At 45.1% G+C, this 18,703-nt stretch overlaps 4 protein-coding genes and 2 long non-coding RNA genes across 9 annotated transcripts in view; 3 read left to right on the forward strand and 3 right to left on the reverse strand.

Annotated features, from left to right (window-relative positions):
• Positions 1–6,742, forward strand: LOC118284314 (endothelin receptor type B). 2 transcript variants are annotated; one of them, XM_035607156.2, is made up of 8 exons: positions 1–121; positions 883–1,778; positions 2,152–2,279; positions 2,959–3,157; positions 4,173–4,325; positions 4,894–5,027; positions 5,117–5,225; positions 5,884–6,742. In XM_035607156.2, exons 2-8 carry the CDS (start codon positions 1,146–1,148, stop codon positions 5,980–5,982), a joined length of 1,455 nt encoding a protein of 484 aa, XP_035463049.1. In that variant the 5' UTR covers positions 1–121; positions 883–1,145; the 3' UTR covers positions 5,983–6,742. The 2 variants fall into 2 exon arrangements, with proteins under 2 accessions (XP_035463049.1, XP_035463051.1); XM_035607158.2 differs by having other exon boundaries at positions 5,928–6,742.
• On the reverse strand, positions 2,687–10,252 carry LOC124850840. The gene is made up of 7 exons (XR_007031893.1): positions 10,189–10,252; positions 9,960–10,049; positions 9,697–9,805; positions 8,600–8,698; positions 8,289–8,481; positions 6,857–7,160; positions 2,687–3,187 (listed from the first exon to the last, which is right to left on the reverse strand). It is a non-coding gene; the product is annotated as an uncharacterized LOC124850840 (long non-coding RNA).
• On the forward strand, positions 8,369–12,494 carry LOC118284592 (transmembrane protein 184C-like). The gene is made up of 11 exons (XM_035607426.2): positions 8,369–8,496; positions 8,588–8,718; positions 8,819–8,855; positions 9,112–9,317; positions 9,403–9,477; positions 9,742–9,835; positions 9,930–10,042; positions 10,132–10,231; positions 10,855–10,932; positions 11,043–11,136; positions 11,813–12,494. Exons 1-11 carry the CDS (start codon positions 8,380–8,382, stop codon positions 12,076–12,078), a joined length of 1,311 nt encoding a protein of 436 aa, XP_035463319.1. The 5' UTR covers positions 8,369–8,379; the 3' UTR covers positions 12,079–12,494.
• Positions 11,933–15,605, reverse strand: LOC124850844. The gene is made up of 3 exons (XR_007031900.1): positions 15,469–15,605; positions 13,142–13,345; positions 11,933–12,113 (listed from the first exon to the last, which is right to left on the reverse strand). It is a non-coding gene; the product is annotated as an uncharacterized LOC124850844 (long non-coding RNA).
• The window catches only part of LOC118283994 (serine/threonine-protein kinase DCLK2-like), a 14,532-nt gene continuing 10,673 nt past the window's right edge, over positions 14,845–18,703 (forward strand). For both annotated transcript variants that reach the window (XR_007031805.1, XM_035606522.2), the window contains exons 1-2: positions 14,845–15,078; positions 15,650–16,841. Coding sequence is in view for 1 of the 2 variants with exons in the window: in XM_035606522.2 (XP_035462415.2) it covers positions 16,406–16,841 (436 nt within the window). In the remaining variant the exon portion in view is untranslated. The remainder of the gene's footprint in view (positions 15,079–15,649; positions 16,842–18,703) is intronic.
• The window catches only part of LOC118283519 (SH3 domain-containing protein 19), a 29,006-nt gene continuing 25,946 nt past the window's right edge, over positions 15,644–18,703 (reverse strand). Inside the window, exons 22-23 of one of the 2 annotated variants that reach the window (XR_007031795.1) lie at positions 17,194–17,334; positions 15,644–15,766 (exon numbers count right to left, since the gene is read on the reverse strand). The gene's annotated coding sequence lies outside the window, so the exon portion shown is untranslated. The remainder of the gene's footprint in view (positions 15,767–17,193; positions 17,335–18,703) is intronic. The other variant, XR_007031796.1, reaches the window with a different exon arrangement.

The following is an 18,703-nucleotide window of genomic DNA, read 5'->3' on the forward strand; positions in this document are numbered from 1 at the left end:
GAGGGGGGCGTGCGAGCATTGACGGCTATCAGAGAGAGAGAGAGAGAGAGAGAGTTAAAAACTTAGCTCCGACAGTTTCAACCTCATTAATTCGTCACAGAAGAGAGAGAAACATCAACAGGTGAGATTCTATTTTTCAATTTGTCATATGTATACAAACAAACTGACTTTTGACCGAGGAGTTTACTTTCATGAGACTGAACATATAGTAGTTTTCTCTCTATTGACATTTAGAATGTTACTCATTGTACAACTCATAATTTATTACAATGAGCATGTAATGTAATTTGGACAAGCAATATACAAAAAACTATTTGAGTGATACATATGTTTTGCATTACAATGTTTTGTAATATTTAAAAACTCAACCTCATTAAATTAAAGGTCATATTAGAAAAAAATATTCCCAGATATTTGCTTCTAGTTGTAGGAATGTAACTGCTAAGTTACTTCTATGCAATTGGTCTGAAATTAAAGATGTCAATTTTTTTCTAACATATCATTAAATTATAAAAACACTTCTTAAGCTACAGTCAAAGGTTTGTTTTGGGCCCATGTCATGAGCTGAGACGGAGCTGCCGTGTTACGTCTAAAGGCGTTTTTACAACCTTTCAGCAAATCGTTTTGGTTTTACAGCTCACGACTTCACTGTTGGGGTTGACTCCCACGGCTCTCATCAGAGTTGTTGACACCGGCCAGGCGACCCCGTAGTGGAGCACGTGGGAAGTAGAGGGCCAGATATTACCCTCCTGAGTTGTCGGAGAGCAAACCTGAGCTTTACATTGGACTGAGATCCTGGCCAGGAATACGAGCCCAAAATGAGAGCTGTCTTCGTACAGTCGTACTGACAAACCACTCGTTCTGTTTTTCCACTTTTCCTAGAGTCCTGAATCATCCAATTCATCTGAGAACATTACCGGTCTGCTCTGATGTCGATCGTAAGAACTTACCAAAGTGTCCAGAATTGACGTGACTGCGGATTTTGGAGTGACAACCGTGGGATTTTAGGGAAGGTTCAGAACAGGCTCCATCACCAGGTTCAAGGATCACAAGAGGGTTCCAGAAGCTGCAGCAAGTTCTGGAATCACTGCAGAAGTCGGCTCCGTAGACCCACGGAGGGTTCAGGAGTCTCAACGGGCTCCAGGATGTTTCGGGGACTCAGAGCAGGGGATTCAGAAAAGTGTTCCGGAACCAGATCTACGTCCAAGTCGGGGATGTTCACCGTGCCGTTGGTGGTCTGGTGTCTGGTCCTCGCAACTCCCGTCGGTTGCCACAGCAACGTCTCATCTGAGCCGTCCCTCTCGGACGTGATGATGTCGGACTCCTCTGACTTCCACAGCACCGACCCCCCGCCGATGGAGCTCTTCGTCCAGACCTCGGACCGAGAGCCGCACCTGCTGCAGGAGACGGTGCACAAGCCCCCGTTGACCCTGGAGTCCCACCTGGGGAAGCTGAAGCACGGGAGCAAGTCCAAAGACAAGGATGAAAGGAACTCCCCTCCGTCCTCCCCTTCCTCCAACTGGTCGGCGGCAGGTCGCGCTCACCCGCCGTCGCCCCCCAGATGTCTCCAGGAGACGTCGATAAAAACGGCCTTCAAGTACATCAACACCGTGTTGTCCTGCGTGATCTTCGCCGTGGGGATCATCGGCAACGCCACCCTGCTCAGGATCATCTACCAAAACAAAAGCATGAGGAACGGACCCAACGCGCTCATAGCCAGCCTGGCCCTGGGCGACCTGATATACATCGCCATCGACATACCAATCAACATCTACAAGGTAGAGTACAGTGTGTTGTACGTCGAGATGCTTCGCCTCTGGGATATTTAACGAACTGGTGATCGTTTAATCAATCAAGTAAGATAGTTAGTTTAAAGTAGTGACACACTTATTGATGTAGAGTTAACAGGAGCAGAAATACAAAACAACCTCCTGTGGTATCTGTGTGTGTGTGTGTGTGTGTGTGTGTGTGTGTGTGTGTGTGAGTCTCAGCCAGGAAGTCGAGTGTTGCAATGATAACGGCACAAAAATATCCCACAAACCGAGATAACGGCTCAAACACACTCTGACTCTGTGATACGTTAATCTGTTTAAACCTTGTCGCTGGGTGTGTGTGTGTGTGTGTGTGTGTGTGTGTTGTGTGTGCGTGCAGCTCCTGGCGATGCGGTGGCCGTTTGCCGACAGCGGGTTCGGACTGTTCCTCTGCAAACTGTTCCCGTTCCTGCAGAAAGCTTCAGTGGGAATCACCGTCCTCAATCTGTGCGCTCTCAGTGTGGACAGGTACAGTAACATGCACACATATGTTTATAATTATATGTACATATGTATACATATATATATATATTCCCTTAGTAACCACAACCTAGTCAGAACCGACCTTTCCGACATGAACCTGAAACTGATTTTATCCTGAACCCTAAAACCAAGTCTGGAAGTCACTTTCCAAACGGCTGAAAATCACAAAGGTCCCAAAAAAGTACAGAACACACATAAGTCTGCTACTATAATAATAAAACAAAAAATAATCTGATGAATATGTTTGTGCAAATTAACAGGACATATTTCACAACCAACAGGACTGGTACGCATCAGATTTTTGCCGGTGACCCATTTAATTCTGACTATCAATTCAATTAAAAAAATAATTGCGAGCTTGTGTGAATTTAAATTGTGTGTTTAATGATGCATTATTTACATTTGACACTAAAAACCAAAGCTTTAAACATTTTAGTTTAGCAGTTTATATATTTTAGGTGATTGATAAATTAGGTACGAACAGGTGACAGGTTCGATTTGCATTAGGTCAACGATAAAGTCACTGCTGCTCCAACGACGTGAGTGAAGCAAGAATTCAATAAGGCAAAAGGCACAATACAAACATTCACGTCCAGTATGTATACGCAGAAGATTCGTTTGAAAAAGGAAACTCGTGTGAAACTTGTAAAACCTTGTAACCCAGGTACCGGGCGGTGACGTCCTGGTCTCGGGTGCAGGGCACGGGCGTTCCCGTGGTGACGGCGGTGGAGATCGTGGGGATCTGGCTGCTGTCCGCCGTGCTGGCCGTGCCGGAGGCCGTCGGCTTCAACATGGTCGACTTCGAGTACAAGAACGTCACCATGAGGACCTGCATGCTGCAGCCCAGGACGCCCTTCATGACTGTGAGTCACAGACACAGCTCCAACAGGATTCTTTCAGAAAGAGAAAGAAGAATTGTTGGAAATGTTGGATTATGTTTTTGATTTGGGTTCAGATTTCTTTAGAAATACATAATATTCCTCACACATATACACAACTAGAGCTGCAGCAGTTAATCGATTAGTAATCGATTACTAAATGAATCGCCAACTATTCTGATCATCGTTCAATCGGTTCAAGTAGTTTTTTTATGAAAATTCTCTGATTTCAGCTTCTTAAATATGAATATGATCTGGTTTCTTTGCTCCTCTGTGACAGTGAACTGAACATCTTTGGTGTGTGGACAAAACAAAACATCATCTTGAGGGTTTTGGGGAAACACCATCAACATTTTTCACCATTTCATGACATTTTTTGGACCAAAAAACTCATCGATCAATCGAGAAAATGAGCGTCAGATTAGTCGATAATGAAACCAATCGTCAGTTGCAGCCCACCACACAACCATGTAGTAGAACTCCTGGTTTATGGTTCACACTGGTGCACGTGGTAGTTTAAGCAGTTTGGTGTGTGTGTGGTCTAAAATGTCATTTTTCAAGTCAAAATAATTCAATAACAAATATCATAACGACATCAACTCGTTGACTCTCCCTGATATGATTCAGTGAAGTGGGCTGGAGCTGCGTCTTTATCGCTGTGTGGCAGGGCGAGGTCTCCTCAACTCAGTTTGGAACATCATTTCCTGTTTATGTCTCCAGGTCGAGACTAACGTCAACAGACTCCAGCCCAGGGCCCTGGAAAACTGAACCTGGGTCAGCGGACGCGCTTATCAGTCCTCACGCATTAGAAGTGGTCCTTTTTCAAAACATGTTAACTGAAGTCAGTTATCACATCGTTCCAGTTTTGTCCATAACATGTCAATATCAGAGTTAGACTTAAAAAGGCCTGAAAAATACTTTAGAAAAAATGATTTAGGTCTTTCATATTTTATTTACTCAAGTGTGTGTGTGTGTGTGTGTGTTCTTCTGTGCGGTCCAGTTCTACCGGGACGCGAAGGACTGGTGGCTGTTCGGCTTCTACTTCTGCGTCCCGCTGGCCTGCTCGGTCGTCTTCTACGGCCTGATGACCTGCGAGATGCTCAGACACGAGAAAGGGAGTCTGAGGATCTCACTGAGCGAACACCTCAAACAGGTAGAGCCCCCCCCCACACACACACACACATATTGATTTTTGTGCAACATAAGCTGCTAAATTTAAGTTTATCCACAAATGTGAAGTTGAGCTCTATGCAGATGATGCAACGTTATTTTTTGCAAATTTATGCAGTGGACGTCGACGCGTTCTTGTGATCGCGATATTTCTAGGAACAGAAGCTGTTTGTATTTTTTGCTGCTGCTTCATCTTGACTCAACAACTGGTCTTTTTGCTATCATCATCATCATCATCATCGTCATCATCATCATTTATGAGATCATTTAATTGGTTAACATGACAAAAAGACGAAATCCATATTTAACATAATCTTTTAATAAGGTAATGTGTATAATCTAATTGCACATATTTCTCTAAGTAGTTTGAAGATAAGATCCTGATCACATGTCATCCGAACATTCTAGCCATCACGGAGGAGGAGTTATTGAAAGACTTTTGAATCAAACTGCATCAGCTGCTTCAGCTCAGTGAAAACCTTATGAACTGACTCACGGGAAACAAAGACTAAACTCTGAGAACATGACACACGACCATTTTCTCTCTGCAGCGTCGAGAAGTCGCCCGAACTGTTTTCTGCCTGGTGCTGATCTTCGCTCTGTGCTGGTTCCCGCTGCACCTGAGTCGCCTGCTGAAGAGAACCATCTACAGATCCCACGATGCACGGCGCTGCGACTTGTTAAAGTAGGTATTCACTGTACATTCCTACTTCTTTTGCTGTTGTGTACATTTGTAGTTTGACATAACGTGCTCGTCGTCTTGTTGCCGTATAGTTTCCTGTTGGTGTTGGACTACTTCAGCATCAACATGGCGACCATCAACTCCTGCATCAACCCCATCATCCTCTACTTGGTCTCCAAGAAGTTCAAAACCTGCTTCAAGGTAAAGACAGAGCACTGTTGTGTTCTGTGTGTTTGTGTGTGATGACGATGGTGAATCTTCTTCTTTCACCCTGAGACAGTGTGACATCACAGTGTGACATCACAGGGTCAGAGGGGGGCGTGGGACAGAGATAACAGGAGATAACAGAGCGAGAGCGAGAGACTAAGAGACGCTAGCATTTGTTTTTTTTGGATTGGAAGGAGGAAGGAGACCTTTGACCTGTGACTTGGGGGAAGTGAGCAGTGACATGTTGGTTTAAAGGGGCACTCCACCGACTTCACACACAAACCTCAGCTCAGCTGGATATCCACACTGATCTCTGGATTTCATTTAAGTTCAGAAGCGAGTCGATTAGACTTTTGTCGCAGTCGGAGATCGTGTTTTTCAAACGGGAGGTCTGAGTTTAAAAGACGTGCGGGTAGTGGATGTATTTACAAGAGTTGCATTCTGGGAAATGTAGGACCCAGCAATTATTGAGCCAAGAGAAAAAGATATCTTGGGACTTTGCTGTTTCAATTTTAACCATAAAAAAAATCTGTCTATTTTGAATTTGACAACTTTATGGGATTAAATCACGAAATCGCTGGAGTTCCCCTTTAATCAGACTCAAACACCGTCTCTCTCTCCCTCTCTCCCTCCCTCCCCCCTCTCTCTCCAGTCCTGTCTGTGTTGTTGGTGTTATTCTGGCTCTTTCTCAAACAGTACGATGCCTCTGCACCACGGGACGAGTCAGCAGTACAAACACACTGACCACTGAGCGAGAGAGCGGGAGAGAGAGCGAGAGAGAGACAGAGCGAGCACCGAGTCCAGCTCAACCACACTGAACCAGGACGTCCGACACCTGCACTGACGGACACATCGACCCTCTCATGTTTTGTTTTTACACCTTATGATTCTGTGTTTATTAAGTTCTAAATATATTATATTTTACAACAGTCTAATTATTGTATGGTTATATATATATATATATATTATATAAATTGTCCGGTCAAAAGTATGTGGACACCTCTGTTCACTTTCCCCTGGGCTGGGTCCCAGTGAAATCTAAACGCTGCAGCTTGTTTTGTTACTGTAGACACAAGTTTTTAATTTTGTGGCACCAGTTTCGAGAGAGAGGGGGGCTGTTCCCTGTTTTAATTCAACAACAAGACGTCGACAGCCTCCTGCGACACCTCTGTGACAGGCCCGATCCAAATCCAGCAGCTTGTGATGTTCACGTCCGCGTACTTTTGGCCACGTCGAGTATTTATTGTGAAGTTTTTATTATATTGTTATCTATTCCACTTGGTCTCTGCCTGTAAAGACATAATTGTTTAGAAGCGCACTGGCTCCCCCCAGTGGCCGATTCGTGCGATCACACCCACACTATGAACCTGCTGACTGAATTGATAAAATGACATATGTATGAATAAATAAATAAATGAGTTTTTGTGTTGCTGAGTGAATTATAAAGGATTTTGTGTGTTAACAAATTGTATTATACGTGAGTATTTATCAATAACAATCATATTCTCAAAGCTGTTGTGGTCTGTTTTGTGTTGCACGTGCACGACACACGCACGGTCACGTGGTTCCCTCCCTTTTAAACACATTTAGATATATTAAAATTTGAACACATTTAACTTTTTTACCTGTTTTGTGTGTGTGACGTGCAAACACGTGACTGGTGATGACGTGTGATGATGATGATGATGATGATGATGATGATGATGACATCCCGGTCGGTCGGTGACGTGGGAACCCAGAGGACGAGACGCAGACTGCAGCTCCCTGTCTGTCGGGCCTGAGACCTGGACGGTTTCACCGGATCGATGTGATCGACTGGGCCGGTGATCGGCACCAGCAGCACCACAGCAGCTGATCCGTTCGTTCAGTGCTGAGGGCGGAAGAGGAGGAGGAGGAGGGAGGATGCGTTGCCTGGCAACAGAGGCGGGGCTGAGGAGAGACACAGGCCGGACGTCAGTGTGAATGAGCATCTCCAGCTTCAGCGGTGAAAATCTCTTCTCTCTCTGTGTGTATTTTATGCAGCGTTTCATCTCATTTTTTAATGGATTTTAATTTTCCTCAACAACCTGTAGAGGAGATGAACTCGTTTATGTTTTGTAATATATGTTTTTAGCTGCTAACGAACAAGAACCGCCGCTGTGCTCGGTGCTGCTGTTGTTGACCTCGCTGTGCTTGATGCTTATGACTGTCTGGATCTTACAGATGAATATTTAATGGCCTTTATAATGACCCACGACCGAGTCTGTGTGTGTGTGTGTGTGTGTGTGTGTCCATCAGTTTGTTCTCATGAGGCTGTAGAGAAACAGAACATGTTGTAAACCGCACGGTCTCACTGACGTGAATCATCATAACAATAATCTGTGCATTTGAAAGGAAACAGGAAAAAAAACACATGAGAAAAAATCTGAACCGAATTCAAATCATTTAAAAACGTGAATTTCTCGTTCAGTGAAATGCCACCCAATTGATTTTCACTGGACTGGAAACATTTTGATCTGAGCATCTGTTTGACCATCTATATATATACAGTCAAATATATATACATATATATATATATATATATATATATATATATATATATATATATATATATATATATATATATATATATATATATATATACTACTACTATAGCTACTACTACTGTATCTGTGCTATGCTCTTTGATCACACACATCACACATCTGCTTTAAAAAGAGCCCAATAACAATACAATTTAATAATAAAAACAACTTCATCATTGTATGAAGCACCTTTTAAAATTTTTGGCCAAAAAGTGAAATAAAACATATAAAAGCGTTGTTTATTTTGTCTTTGGAAATCTGTAAAAGAATTACAATTTGTATTCATTCATTCCATATTTTGGATGCAGAAAATTAGGTTTGTCATCACGAATCAAGTATTTAGCACAAAATTTACACAAAAGTTTTCATTCAGTTTAAGTTTTCATTCAGAATCGTGTGCTTTTACTTTGAAAGAATGTAAGATTTTTAACTACTAGAAATGATAAAAAATCCCCCCCAAATCTTTCCTAAATATGATATTTTGCCTTTTTACCTGAATTTCACTGTTATCAACCAGCCTGGCCGTGGCCCCCACCTCCCCCACTGTGCGGCCCGTGGTCCAGACCGAGCCGGTAGTCGACGTGATGCCGTGTTCCTGTGCGGAGTGGAGGAGGTGGATCCGCCCGCTGGTCCTGGTCCTCTACGCCCTCCTGCTGGTGGCCGTGCTGCCGCTCTGCGTCTGGGAGCTGCAGAAGGACAAAGTGAGCCTCATTCTTTATTCACATCTGAACCATGGAGGTGTTGAGTGACAGAATCGTCCCTGAAGGGTTTGTGTCTCCGTCTCTGTCTCAGGTGGGGACTCACAGTAAAGCCTGGTTCATCGCCGGCATCTTCGTCTTCCTGACGATCCCCATTTCACTGTGGGGGATCCTGCAGCACATGGTGCACTACACCCAGCCGGAGCTGCAGAAGCCAATCATCAGGTATATACACACACACACACACACACACACACACACACACACACACACACACACACATATACAGAGTCCTGTTTTGGTTTCACTCTCTCTCTCTCTGTAGAATACTGTGGATGGTTCCAGTCTACAGTTTGGACAGTGTGAGTCACCACACACACACACACACACACATACACACACACACACACACAAACACACACAAACAAAATGGAGCTGGTCAAAATGTTAAAGTGGAGCTCACAAGCCAGTGGGTGACGTCACGATGGGTTGATACTTGAATCTTCTCCTCCTCCTCCACGTCCTCTTCTCTTTCACCTGACTCCTGCATCACTGAATTTCATATTTCATATATTTCCTGCGCGTCCTCCTCTCTCTCTGTTTGCCCCCCCAACTCAGTGGCTGGCCCTGCGCTATCCCGGCCTGGCCATCTACGTGGACACGTGCAGGGAGTGCTACGAGGCCTACGTCATCTACAATTTCTTGATGTTCCTGCTCAACTTCCTCGGCAACCGGTACCCGAGCCTGGTGCTGATGCTGGAGGTGCAGCAGCAGCAGCCGCACCTGCCCCCCCTCTGCTGCTGCCCCCCCTGGCCCATGGGAGAGTAAGACGGATCCACGACGTCGCACTGTAGCACGTGACGGACAGACGGACACATGTTGACCTGTTCCCCTCTCTCCGTCTGACAGGGTGCTGCTGTTCAGGTGCAAACTGGGAGTCCTCCAATACACGGTGGTCAGACCCGTAACCACGGTGATAGCGCTGTAAGTTTTTTCACTGTAGCCACGGGAACACCGCTGAGACTTTCCTACTGTAATACCCCCTTGGGCATACAACGCTGTCGTATGCTTTATACTGTAACCGTGCAGACTCTTTCCTACTGTAACCATGGTGACACTATCAAGACATTCCTCCTGTAACCACGGTGACAGCATAGAACGCTTCTTACTGTAACCACAGTGATGCCTCTGAGGATTTCTTACCGTAACCATGGGGTTATTTAATCGTTGTTCCTCCTGCGTCGTCAGGATCTGTCAGCTCTGCGGCGTTTATGACGAAGCCAACTTCAGCTTCAGAAACGCCTGGTCCTACCTGGTCATCATCAACAACATATCTCAGCTGGTAAAGACACACCATCTCAAAAATCTGCAGCCTAAACACTATCACGGACAATATGTCTGACACGTGTTGATCATAAACCGCTGTGCCTCCTCAGTTCGCCATGTACTGTCTGGTGTTGCTGTACCGGGCGCTCAGGGAGGAGCTGACTCCCATCAGGCCTGTGGGCAAGTTCCTCTGCGTCAAACTGGTCGTCTTCGTCTCCTTCTGGTGAGGACTGAAGGAAGAGGAGAGGAAGGAGGGGGGGTAAAGAAGTGTTTTAGTTGCACTCATGACCCCCCGTGTCTCTCTGTCCTCAGGCAGGCTGTTTTCATCGCGTTCCTGGTGAAGGTGGGCGTGATCTCCGACAAACACACCTGGGACTGGGAAAGCGTGGAGGCCGTGGCCACCGGACTGCAGGTCAACAGACACAGTTATAGAAAACCACGTCACTTCCTCAAACGTCACGTCCGACAACAGCGGTTGATTTAGCAGAAGTTATGACCGTCAAAGTAAACCAGGAAGTGCCTGTTCTCTCTGGTATCCTGAGTCCAGGAAGTACTGCAAAAGTACTAATACCACAGAGTAGAAATACTCTGCTATGAGTAAAAAGTGCTGCAATTTAAGTAAGTATGTATTAGCGTCAAAATATACTCTACGAGCCAAAAATAAAATGACTGACGTTATGCGGAATGATCCATTTTAGACCCTAACCCTATACATCTTATTATTGGATAACAATTAATAATAAATAACAATATATACATTTTTATCTTAATAGAAGTAGCAGTTTAGTAGGGTAGTAAAAAGTAAGAAAATTGAAAGGAAATATAGTACTTAAGCATTTTAGTCATTTTCAGTCATGTTTTAGTAAATATTCATTTGTCCATACTCCAAAAAGTCCTTAAAAGACAGAGGACATAAATTTAAAAAAAAATGGTTTCAGAGACAGAGTAAATTGGCTGCACTTGATTGATCACTGAATATCAGCTATATTAGAAAATCTATTAACTTAAAAACTGATTCTTGCTTCATCAATATAGGACTTCATCATCTGCATAGAGATGTTCCTGGCTGCCATCGCTCACCACTACACCTTCACCTACAAGCCCTATGTACAGGTAAGTGCTCCATCTATATACCTATCCATCCATCTATCATCCATGTATCTATCCCTCCATCCATCCATCTATCTAGCTAGCTATCGTCCTCTTCTGTTCCGTCCATCCAGGAAGCGGAGGAGGGCTCGTGTTTCGACAGTTTTCTGGCCATGTGGGATTTTTCCGATATCAGAGCTGATGTCACAGAGCAGGTCCGCCATGCCGGTGAGTGTCAGTCAAATTTTGTGATAAATATACTCTTTACTATCATATTATTATATTATATTTATATTTTCATACGTATAACGGCTTGTTGTATTTTTTCATATTTGTGTTTTTATTTGTCTGTTTCCTTTATTAAATATATCTATAAACACAAAATATAGTGTTTATTATTATTATTATTTACTTTCTCTATTTTTTCTTTATTTTATTTCAATTCATTCATTTCAATGTGTAACCGTTCGTTATTGGGCTTCACCGAATTGCTATTTTCATTATTGATTATTCTGATGATTAATTGCTTCAATAATTGTACCTGTAAAATGATAGTAAATGGTAAAAATGTAAGTTATAATCAGAATTTTAAAAATAATTTCCTACAACTCAAGGTGACGCCTTAAAAATCCAAACATTTTGACTTTTCTTTCACGTGTGAGTTAAAGTTTCTCAGCATATTTGACAATTTTGCTTAAAGATGACATAATTATTATATGATATATTAATTGATTGATCCTCTAATTACTGCACCCCAATCTTTTATTTTTAAAATGTACATTTTTATATTTAGAAACTAAGACGATGCTGAATTAAACTTTTTTTTCCCCCTTGTTCTTGGCGCTTCCTGTTTTCTTCGTGTCCACGTGCTGCCTCTGTAAACGTCCCTCTGATCCTCCGTCAGGTCGAACGTTCCTCGGTCGTCCCAACAAGATGTATTTCGGTGCGGCGGCTCGACCTGAACACACCGAACACACGGGCCTCCTCACGTCGACGTCCCAGGACCCCGTCGCAGCGTCGATGCCCTCCTCGCCTTCCTCGAGCGGGCGGTACCAAGGCCTCGGCCACACCCCCGCCCCTCACTCCATCTCCGCCCCCGCGGGGTTCACCTCCTCGTCCTGGGAGGACGAAGGCGACCACACACCTCCACAGGCGGGCGGCGTCCAGTAACAGGCCGACGCCTCACTGCGGTGTGCTCGGGGATTCTGCCAAAATGAAAAACGAACTCTAGTTTGCTCCTTGATGAAAAATACGCTAATTTATGAAGTGTAAACGAAGGAGTCTGCGCCATGTTTGTTGAGAAACTTTTCAATATTTTAAAATGATGACGCAGTTTTAAATGTTTGAAGTGTGTATTTTGATGTCAAAGGATGTCATTTTGATAAATGTAACTGTTGTCTTGGTTTCTAACTCTTACGGTGCTTCAGTGTCTTTGATCTGTTTGTTCTAATAATGAATTAATCAACACGTCATATCAGAAACTGTCCCTAAGAATGATCCCACTACTACTAAGTCTTCATTAAGATGTCCTCCAAAAAAAAATGTACAAATAACACATTTCAATAAATCCCTCAAAGGTCAAAAGGTGTGGGGATGAGCTGCGGTTTGAATTTTTACAACCGACAAACTGTCGCTCGTTTCACGCGAGGCCCTGCACTGTGAAATGTGACAGAGACGACTGTGTTTTGTCTTCTGCGTAAAAGACCGTGAAGATGCCGAAGTGCACGGGGATCTCAGGCTCGGGCCGATGCTCACTGCAGAGCCTGGTGATAGGTTCAGGTCTCTGTTCCATTCCAAAACATAATCTTTCCTCGCCGAGGAGGTTATGTTTCCACCCCCGTCTGTTTCTTTGTCGGCAGGTTTGTGCAAAAAACCTACTTAAAAAAGGATTTCCATGAAACTCAGCGGACGGATCGGACGTGGGCCGAGAAAGAACTCACAACATATTGGCGCGGATCAGGACAAAGGCGCGGATCCAGTCATTTTTTTCGTCACTCTTTATAACATTGCACAACCCCCTGTGTTGTTGTTGTGTGTTATGTGTGTTTAAACTCCAATCAATAAAAACATATTCAGGAAAAGAAGAGCATGTGTGTTTTTTCTTCAGGGTGGAGGTGGGGGGCTGCATTGTTCTGATATATATACTGTGTATTGTATGTTTCCATTCAAAGTGTATGATTTGCCCTGTTTAAATATTGACAGTTTTATAATTGTTCACAACTTAACAACTTACCACTTGAATCATTCTCTTTGTCAAGCATCAGACAGTTGTATCCGTGTCGGCTCATGTGCACTGGAACATAATGACTGGTCCAACCTGTCACGTGTGGATGAACGGCTCGTCGGCTTGGCTCGCGGTGAAGGGCGGGGCATCCGTCGAGTCCCAGCTGTCGCCCCACTGTGGGAGGGTGGGGCCTCCTCATCCACAAGCGCACTCCTGCAAAAGAGGAAGAAGATACAGCCGCAAGGAGAGTGAAATATAATATCAGAGTACAGTTAAGACTTGATATTTGCTCTAAAGTTGATTGACAGCCTTTTGTTTTTATCAGTCTTTTTCCTTGTTTTGTGGTCATACCGTGTCTTTGTTGTCATTTAGCATCTTGTGTGTTCTGCGGCGTTTTGACCGAAAACGCAAAAGCAAATCTTCGCCTTGCGTTACCCGCAGAAGTTCGGCCGCAGGATCATTTGGGTTTACTTGTTCTCTTTCGGAAGCGGATGTCAGTGATGTGGGGAGAATCTCTACGTTCATTGGCTTTGGCATCATAGGGTCATGGGAATATTTAGCCCTTTATTAGTGTAGACCTTCTCATGTCTTTGCATTGACTTGGTTTGTGGGTGAAACATTACTTTGCGTTTGGTTTGAACACGCCATTATAGTTGGTTTTTTTTACAATTTTACTTTCTTTGTGGTCATTTTTGTCTCTATTTGGTCCATTTACATCTTTCTAAAGGGGTTTGGGATCTTCCGCACCAAGGACCAGTCAATTTAAAGAAAGGCTGTGGCCCAGCGGCCCCGTGTCTACTTGGGGCCCCTGGACCTAGGTACCCAGGAGGACCTTCAAGATATCCATCCATGTTTAAACTTTTACTGACCAACATGAGAGTGGTATTCATTTCATCATCTTACTAAACGTCAGGACCATGTGAAGAATAATTATTTCTATTTCAATCTATACTTCTATTTCCATCACTTCATTTAAGTTCATAGTTTAGTTAAAAAAAACAATGTTGTTATTGGAACGTTCCAAACGTGGCCGAGTGTTTGTAACGATGGGTTCGAATGTGTTGCCTCAGTCATGACAATAAAATCAACTGGGTTTGAATTTCAGAGGCAGACAGACAAAAGACAGAGAAGTGAGAGACGATAGAGCGAGGTAGACAAAGAGCTAGAGAGAGAGAGAGGGGGGGGAGAGGGAGAGAGAGAGAGGGAGAGAGAGGGAGAGAGAGAGAGGGAGGGGGAGGGAGGGGGGGAGAGAGAGAGAGAGGGAGAGGGAGGGAGGGAGAGAGAGAGAGTTAGAGAGAGAGAGAGAGGGAGAGAGAGAGAGAGAGAGGGAGAGGGAGGGAGGGAGAGAGAGAGGGAGAGAGGGAGAGTTAGAGAGAGAGAGAGAGGGAGAGAGGGAGAGGGAGGGAGGGAGAGAGGGAGAGTTAGAGAGAGAGAGAGAGGGAGAGAGAGAGAGAGAGAGGGAGAGGGAGGGAGGGAGACAGAGAGGGAGAGAGGGAGAGTTAGAGAGAGAGAGGGAGAGGGAGGGAGGGAGAGAGAGAGGGAGAGAGGGAGAGTTAGAGAGAGAGAGAGAGGGAGAGAGGGAGAGAGGGGGGGGGAGAGAGAGGGAGAGAGAGAGAGAGAGAGAGAGGGGGATAGAGAGAGAGAGGGAGAGAGAGAGAGAGAGAGGGAGGGAGGGACGTTGTCATCTCGTACGGGGGGGGGGGGGGGTGCTCTCTCCTCCCCCTGCTGCAGCGGCCATGCTGCCGTCTGTCTCCGTGCATCCCGGTCCTCCTCCTCCTCCGGAGTAGCCCGCCTGCAGCCGCCGCCGCATCCCTGCATCCCGGGTGAGAGGACCGGCCCGTGCGCAGCGGACCAGGGGAACAGACCGGAGCAGCGGGAGCGAGGCACCGGAGGGGAAGAGGAGGAGAACGCCTCCATAGCAACAAACCGGTTCCACGGCTTTATTGGTGGGTGCCTCCCTCGCGGTGTGTCGGTGTGTGTGTGTGTGTGTGTGTGTGTGTGTGTGAATGGCGCTGTCAGCAGAGCTTAGCAGTTTTTGGGGCGGATTGATGGATAAAGTCCATTGGTGCATCAGAGGGAGACAGACGATTTTAAGAACCATTTCATCCACACCCACATTATTCCCTCTCGGCTCCAGATTCAACCTGACTGTAAATCAATGAACCTCATTTCTCTCTCTCTGGCCTTGCAGGGAAATTTCATTTCACTGAAATATGGTACCTAAACGTCCTCTTTTACATGCTTTATTATTCAGGAATTTATTAATACAGTGTTTGCAAGTGCAACGAGAAGCAGAGGCATGAATGGTTTCATAATGGAAGCGCAGCGGATCCAACCTTATCTGAATGCAGTCCAGTCTTCAGCATCCTCTCACTTTGCACCTGTGAGCTGGAGACAGGATGCATGTGCCGGCTGCGGCGTCTCTGTTGCTCACCATGATTGGATGATCTGTCTTCACGTCAGTAGACCATGTGATTCTCATCTGTCTTTTGATTTTTCTTTTTCTTTTTAAATCAGTGATGGAGGGATGCTAAGGAACCGGATCACAAGGACTCCACCCCCGCTGGACCGCCGGGACTCGACGTGCTCGTACAGCGAGGTCCCCGCTGGTTGACCGCGACTGCAGGACGGTCGCTGCGAGGACACGGAACAAATCACATAGCGGAGAGTTAACCTCTGTTGGGGAAAACCGGAGTTCATGGAACAAGGTGCAGAAAAATCCTGTATGTCCATGAAGATGTTGAACCTTAGCTGATCAATCATCGTACTTCTTTGGATTAGAGCATCAAAATCATCTTTGAGGCAAAAGGGGACTGACAGTATTATCTAAGATGTGTTTGTATCATTTAAAGGAAGTTTGAGTAGCATACCACCGGATTTCAACAGGGTTACCTGATCTAGAGACACTCTTTCAACTATTGGGAATTCATCTGGATTGACTACGGCCAGGAGCTGAACTAGGTAACCAAAAGCGAAGTCAAGTTTTTGGGTTTGACCGTCTTTGTACTGGTTCTTCACGTAGGACAATATTGGAATTAAATTGGGATTTTGAGAACTACAACCTTGAAGGGTTACAAGGTCGTTAAAAAACAATACTGGTTGGGAAAAAACTGCCTTATCGGGACTACGAACTAGAGAACAATCTAGAACGTCACTTGGTGTAACAACGGGAAAAACTCGGCAACCAGGATACAATTCCCGTTTATCACTGTTGGAAAAATGAATCTTGTGTAGCAAGGGGTGTGTTGAACGCGACTGGACCATTAAATCACCATGTCTCTGAGCAAGACCCTCGAGCTGGAGCACTTTGACGAACGGGACAAGGTCCGCCGGGGACGCTCCACCCGGGCCAAGAGAGATGACTCTACAGGCAGCGGTGGCGGCGGGGGGTCCGGCCCCAGCTCCAGGGGCAGCAGCCTGGTTCCCAGCCCTGCCCACAGCGCCAACTGTAGCTACTACCGGACCCGAACGCTGCAGGCACTCACCTCGGAGAAACGGGCCAAAAAGGTCCGGTTCTACCGCAATGGAGACCGGTACTTCAAGGGTCTGGTGTACGCCGTTTCCGCCGACCGGTTCCGCTCCTACGACGCACTCTTGATGGAGCTGACGCGCTCCTTGGCGGACAACCTGCATTTGCCGCAAGGAGTGCGTGCTATCTATACTATAGACGGCAGCAAGAAGATCACCAGCATGGACGAGCTGATAGAAGGTACGACTCACAACTCCAGTTAATTAACAGTTCTACTGACAGAAAGTTTTATTTTGGGGGGGAACAAAGTGGTGCCCCTTAATCAGGATAGTTGACTCAAGAGTCCACAGTTCAGGATTAGAATTCAACTCGCCGCCCTGCCCGCCATTGTAAAAGTTCAAATCCTTGGACATGTCCGCTAATTTGCTTTCATGCCGAGCATTGGCTCTCATATCTGTATGAAAAGCATGACACTAAAGATAGCTGGGGGTCAACAGCTGGCCGCCCAGTCACTGTTTCGAGCCAAGATAACTGTTCTGCTCTGTTCGGGTTACAGACCTCTAACTGTTAACAAAGAAATTGAATCACCTACTTCCATAAAAGTTCATAGTATTCCTTCATCTCCAGAGCAAGTCCACTGAGCAGAGCTGCTTCTTCAGACTGCGTCTCGCTATGACGAGGCGGGCCTGCTGGCCCAGGGCTAGCTGGTTAGCAATGCTAACTCTCGTAGACTCTAAGATAAAATAGTGATTGAAATAGAAGCAAAAACAAGAGTTAACATTGAAGTTGCTTTCCTGCTTTCGGATGCAGCTCTTGTCAAGTAAAATCAATTAAGCTCAGCCAACCCATTTCCCGGCTCGAATGCTGCTAGCGCTAACGTTGGCTATGTAGCGATAACAAGAATTTATAGCAACTTTAAGTCAGGGATTAAGCTTGTGAAAGCTTGTTATTGACTCTATGAAGCCAAATTTGTGTTTGCTTTTTTAATTTGACACTGTCGAGTGAAAATTGGAGCTCACCAAAAAACAAACGAGTATTTGGACACGTCTTAGTCGAGGCTAAGAGGTGAGGTGGTTTCTCCTCATGGTTGCACAAAAACAACATATATGCTGGTTTTATCAATACAGTGTTGACGATTAATTGTAGATCAAACTTGTTTTTAATGAATGGGGGAAACACATTTTGACCTTGTTTAACATGTTACTCCATCTATCTCTATGTAACGTTACTTAAGAGTCAATTATCAGACTGTCACTCCCATTATCGATCGATCAATCATCCCATCTGTCCTCCCTTAAGTCCCTCACCGTCTCCTTCCTCCATATGTGAAAACGCACTTGCATTATTTATTCCCGTGTCCATCAACAGCAGAACAATTTGTGCATAATCGATATACGGAGACGACCTAAACACTGAACAGGGACCAAACCATCCCACCCGACATCAGACACACCGATTGTTGACATCACTCATGACAGGAAAAATTACTTTTTCCACCTCAGGAGCTTATATTGAAGGATATGATAATAACCACAACAACGAAAAATCCACCCAGTTAAACCCCTGAAGGTTTAACTCATCAGATAGGAACGGCTCTGACGTCCAGTCCGTCCGTCTGCTCTTCCTCTCTTTCTGAAGTCATTCAGCCTGAAGCAGACCAGCGGCTGAGTAACATCACTGATCATCAGTATTGATCTGCGACTGGTTGTAATGTCCACTAATGAGCGTCAGTGGCAGGAAGCTGTTCAGTCAGAGACGCGGTGCAGCGGAAAGGTTCTTTCGGCTGCTTTTCCAGCAAACTCTATATTTTCTGTTATGTGGACTTTTGGCCGAGCAGAACATTGGAAGACATTGAAATACGGCACTGCGAAATGTTTCTGGTGACAAATGAAAGGACAAAAAAAACGAGTAGTTTGTTGATTCATTTTTAAATTCCCGCTCATACTCTGATGAAAAGACGAATCCTTTCAGCTCCCAACGTCGTGGCGAGACGCTCTCAGAGGCGTCCTCTGTTGTTTCTGTGTATTTGAATAAAAAGCCTGAGCAGCTCGTTTGAATCGCAAAGTGAAAGTCGTCATGTGACAAGGTCACACACACACACA

The sequence above is a fragment of the Scophthalmus maximus genome, chromosome 12 (genome assembly GCF_022379125.1).
Source record: "Scophthalmus maximus strain ysfricsl-2021 chromosome 12, ASM2237912v1, whole genome shotgun sequence".
NCBI classification, from domain to species: Eukaryota; Metazoa; Chordata; class Actinopteri; order Pleuronectiformes; family Scophthalmidae; genus Scophthalmus; species Scophthalmus maximus.

Bases quoted from the DNA above. Each gene is read 5' to 3' on its own strand.
- LOC118284314 (XM_035607156.2), top strand. From the start codon at position 1,146: ATGTTTCGGGGACTCAGAGCAGGGGATTCAGAAAAGTGTTCCGGAACC. The intron at 3,158-4,172 runs GTGAGTCACAGA...TGTGCGGTCCAG, and splicing joins CCAGGACGCCCTTCATGACT to TTCTACCGGGACGCGAAGGA. The intron at 5,028-5,116 runs GTAGGTATTCAC...GTTGCCGTATAG, and splicing joins CGGCGCTGCGACTTGTTAAA to TTTCCTGTTGGTGTTGGACT.
- LOC118284592 (XM_035607426.2), top strand. From the start codon at position 8,380: ATGCCGTGTTCCTGTGCGGAGTGGAGGAGGTGGATCCGCCCGCTGGTC. The intron at 8,497-8,587 runs GTGAGCCTCATT...TCTCTGTCTCAG, and splicing joins GGGAGCTGCAGAAGGACAAA to GTGGGGACTCACAGTAAAGC. The intron at 8,719-8,818 runs GTATATACACAC...CTCTCTCTGTAG, and splicing joins CTGCAGAAGCCAATCATCAG to AATACTGTGGATGGTTCCAG.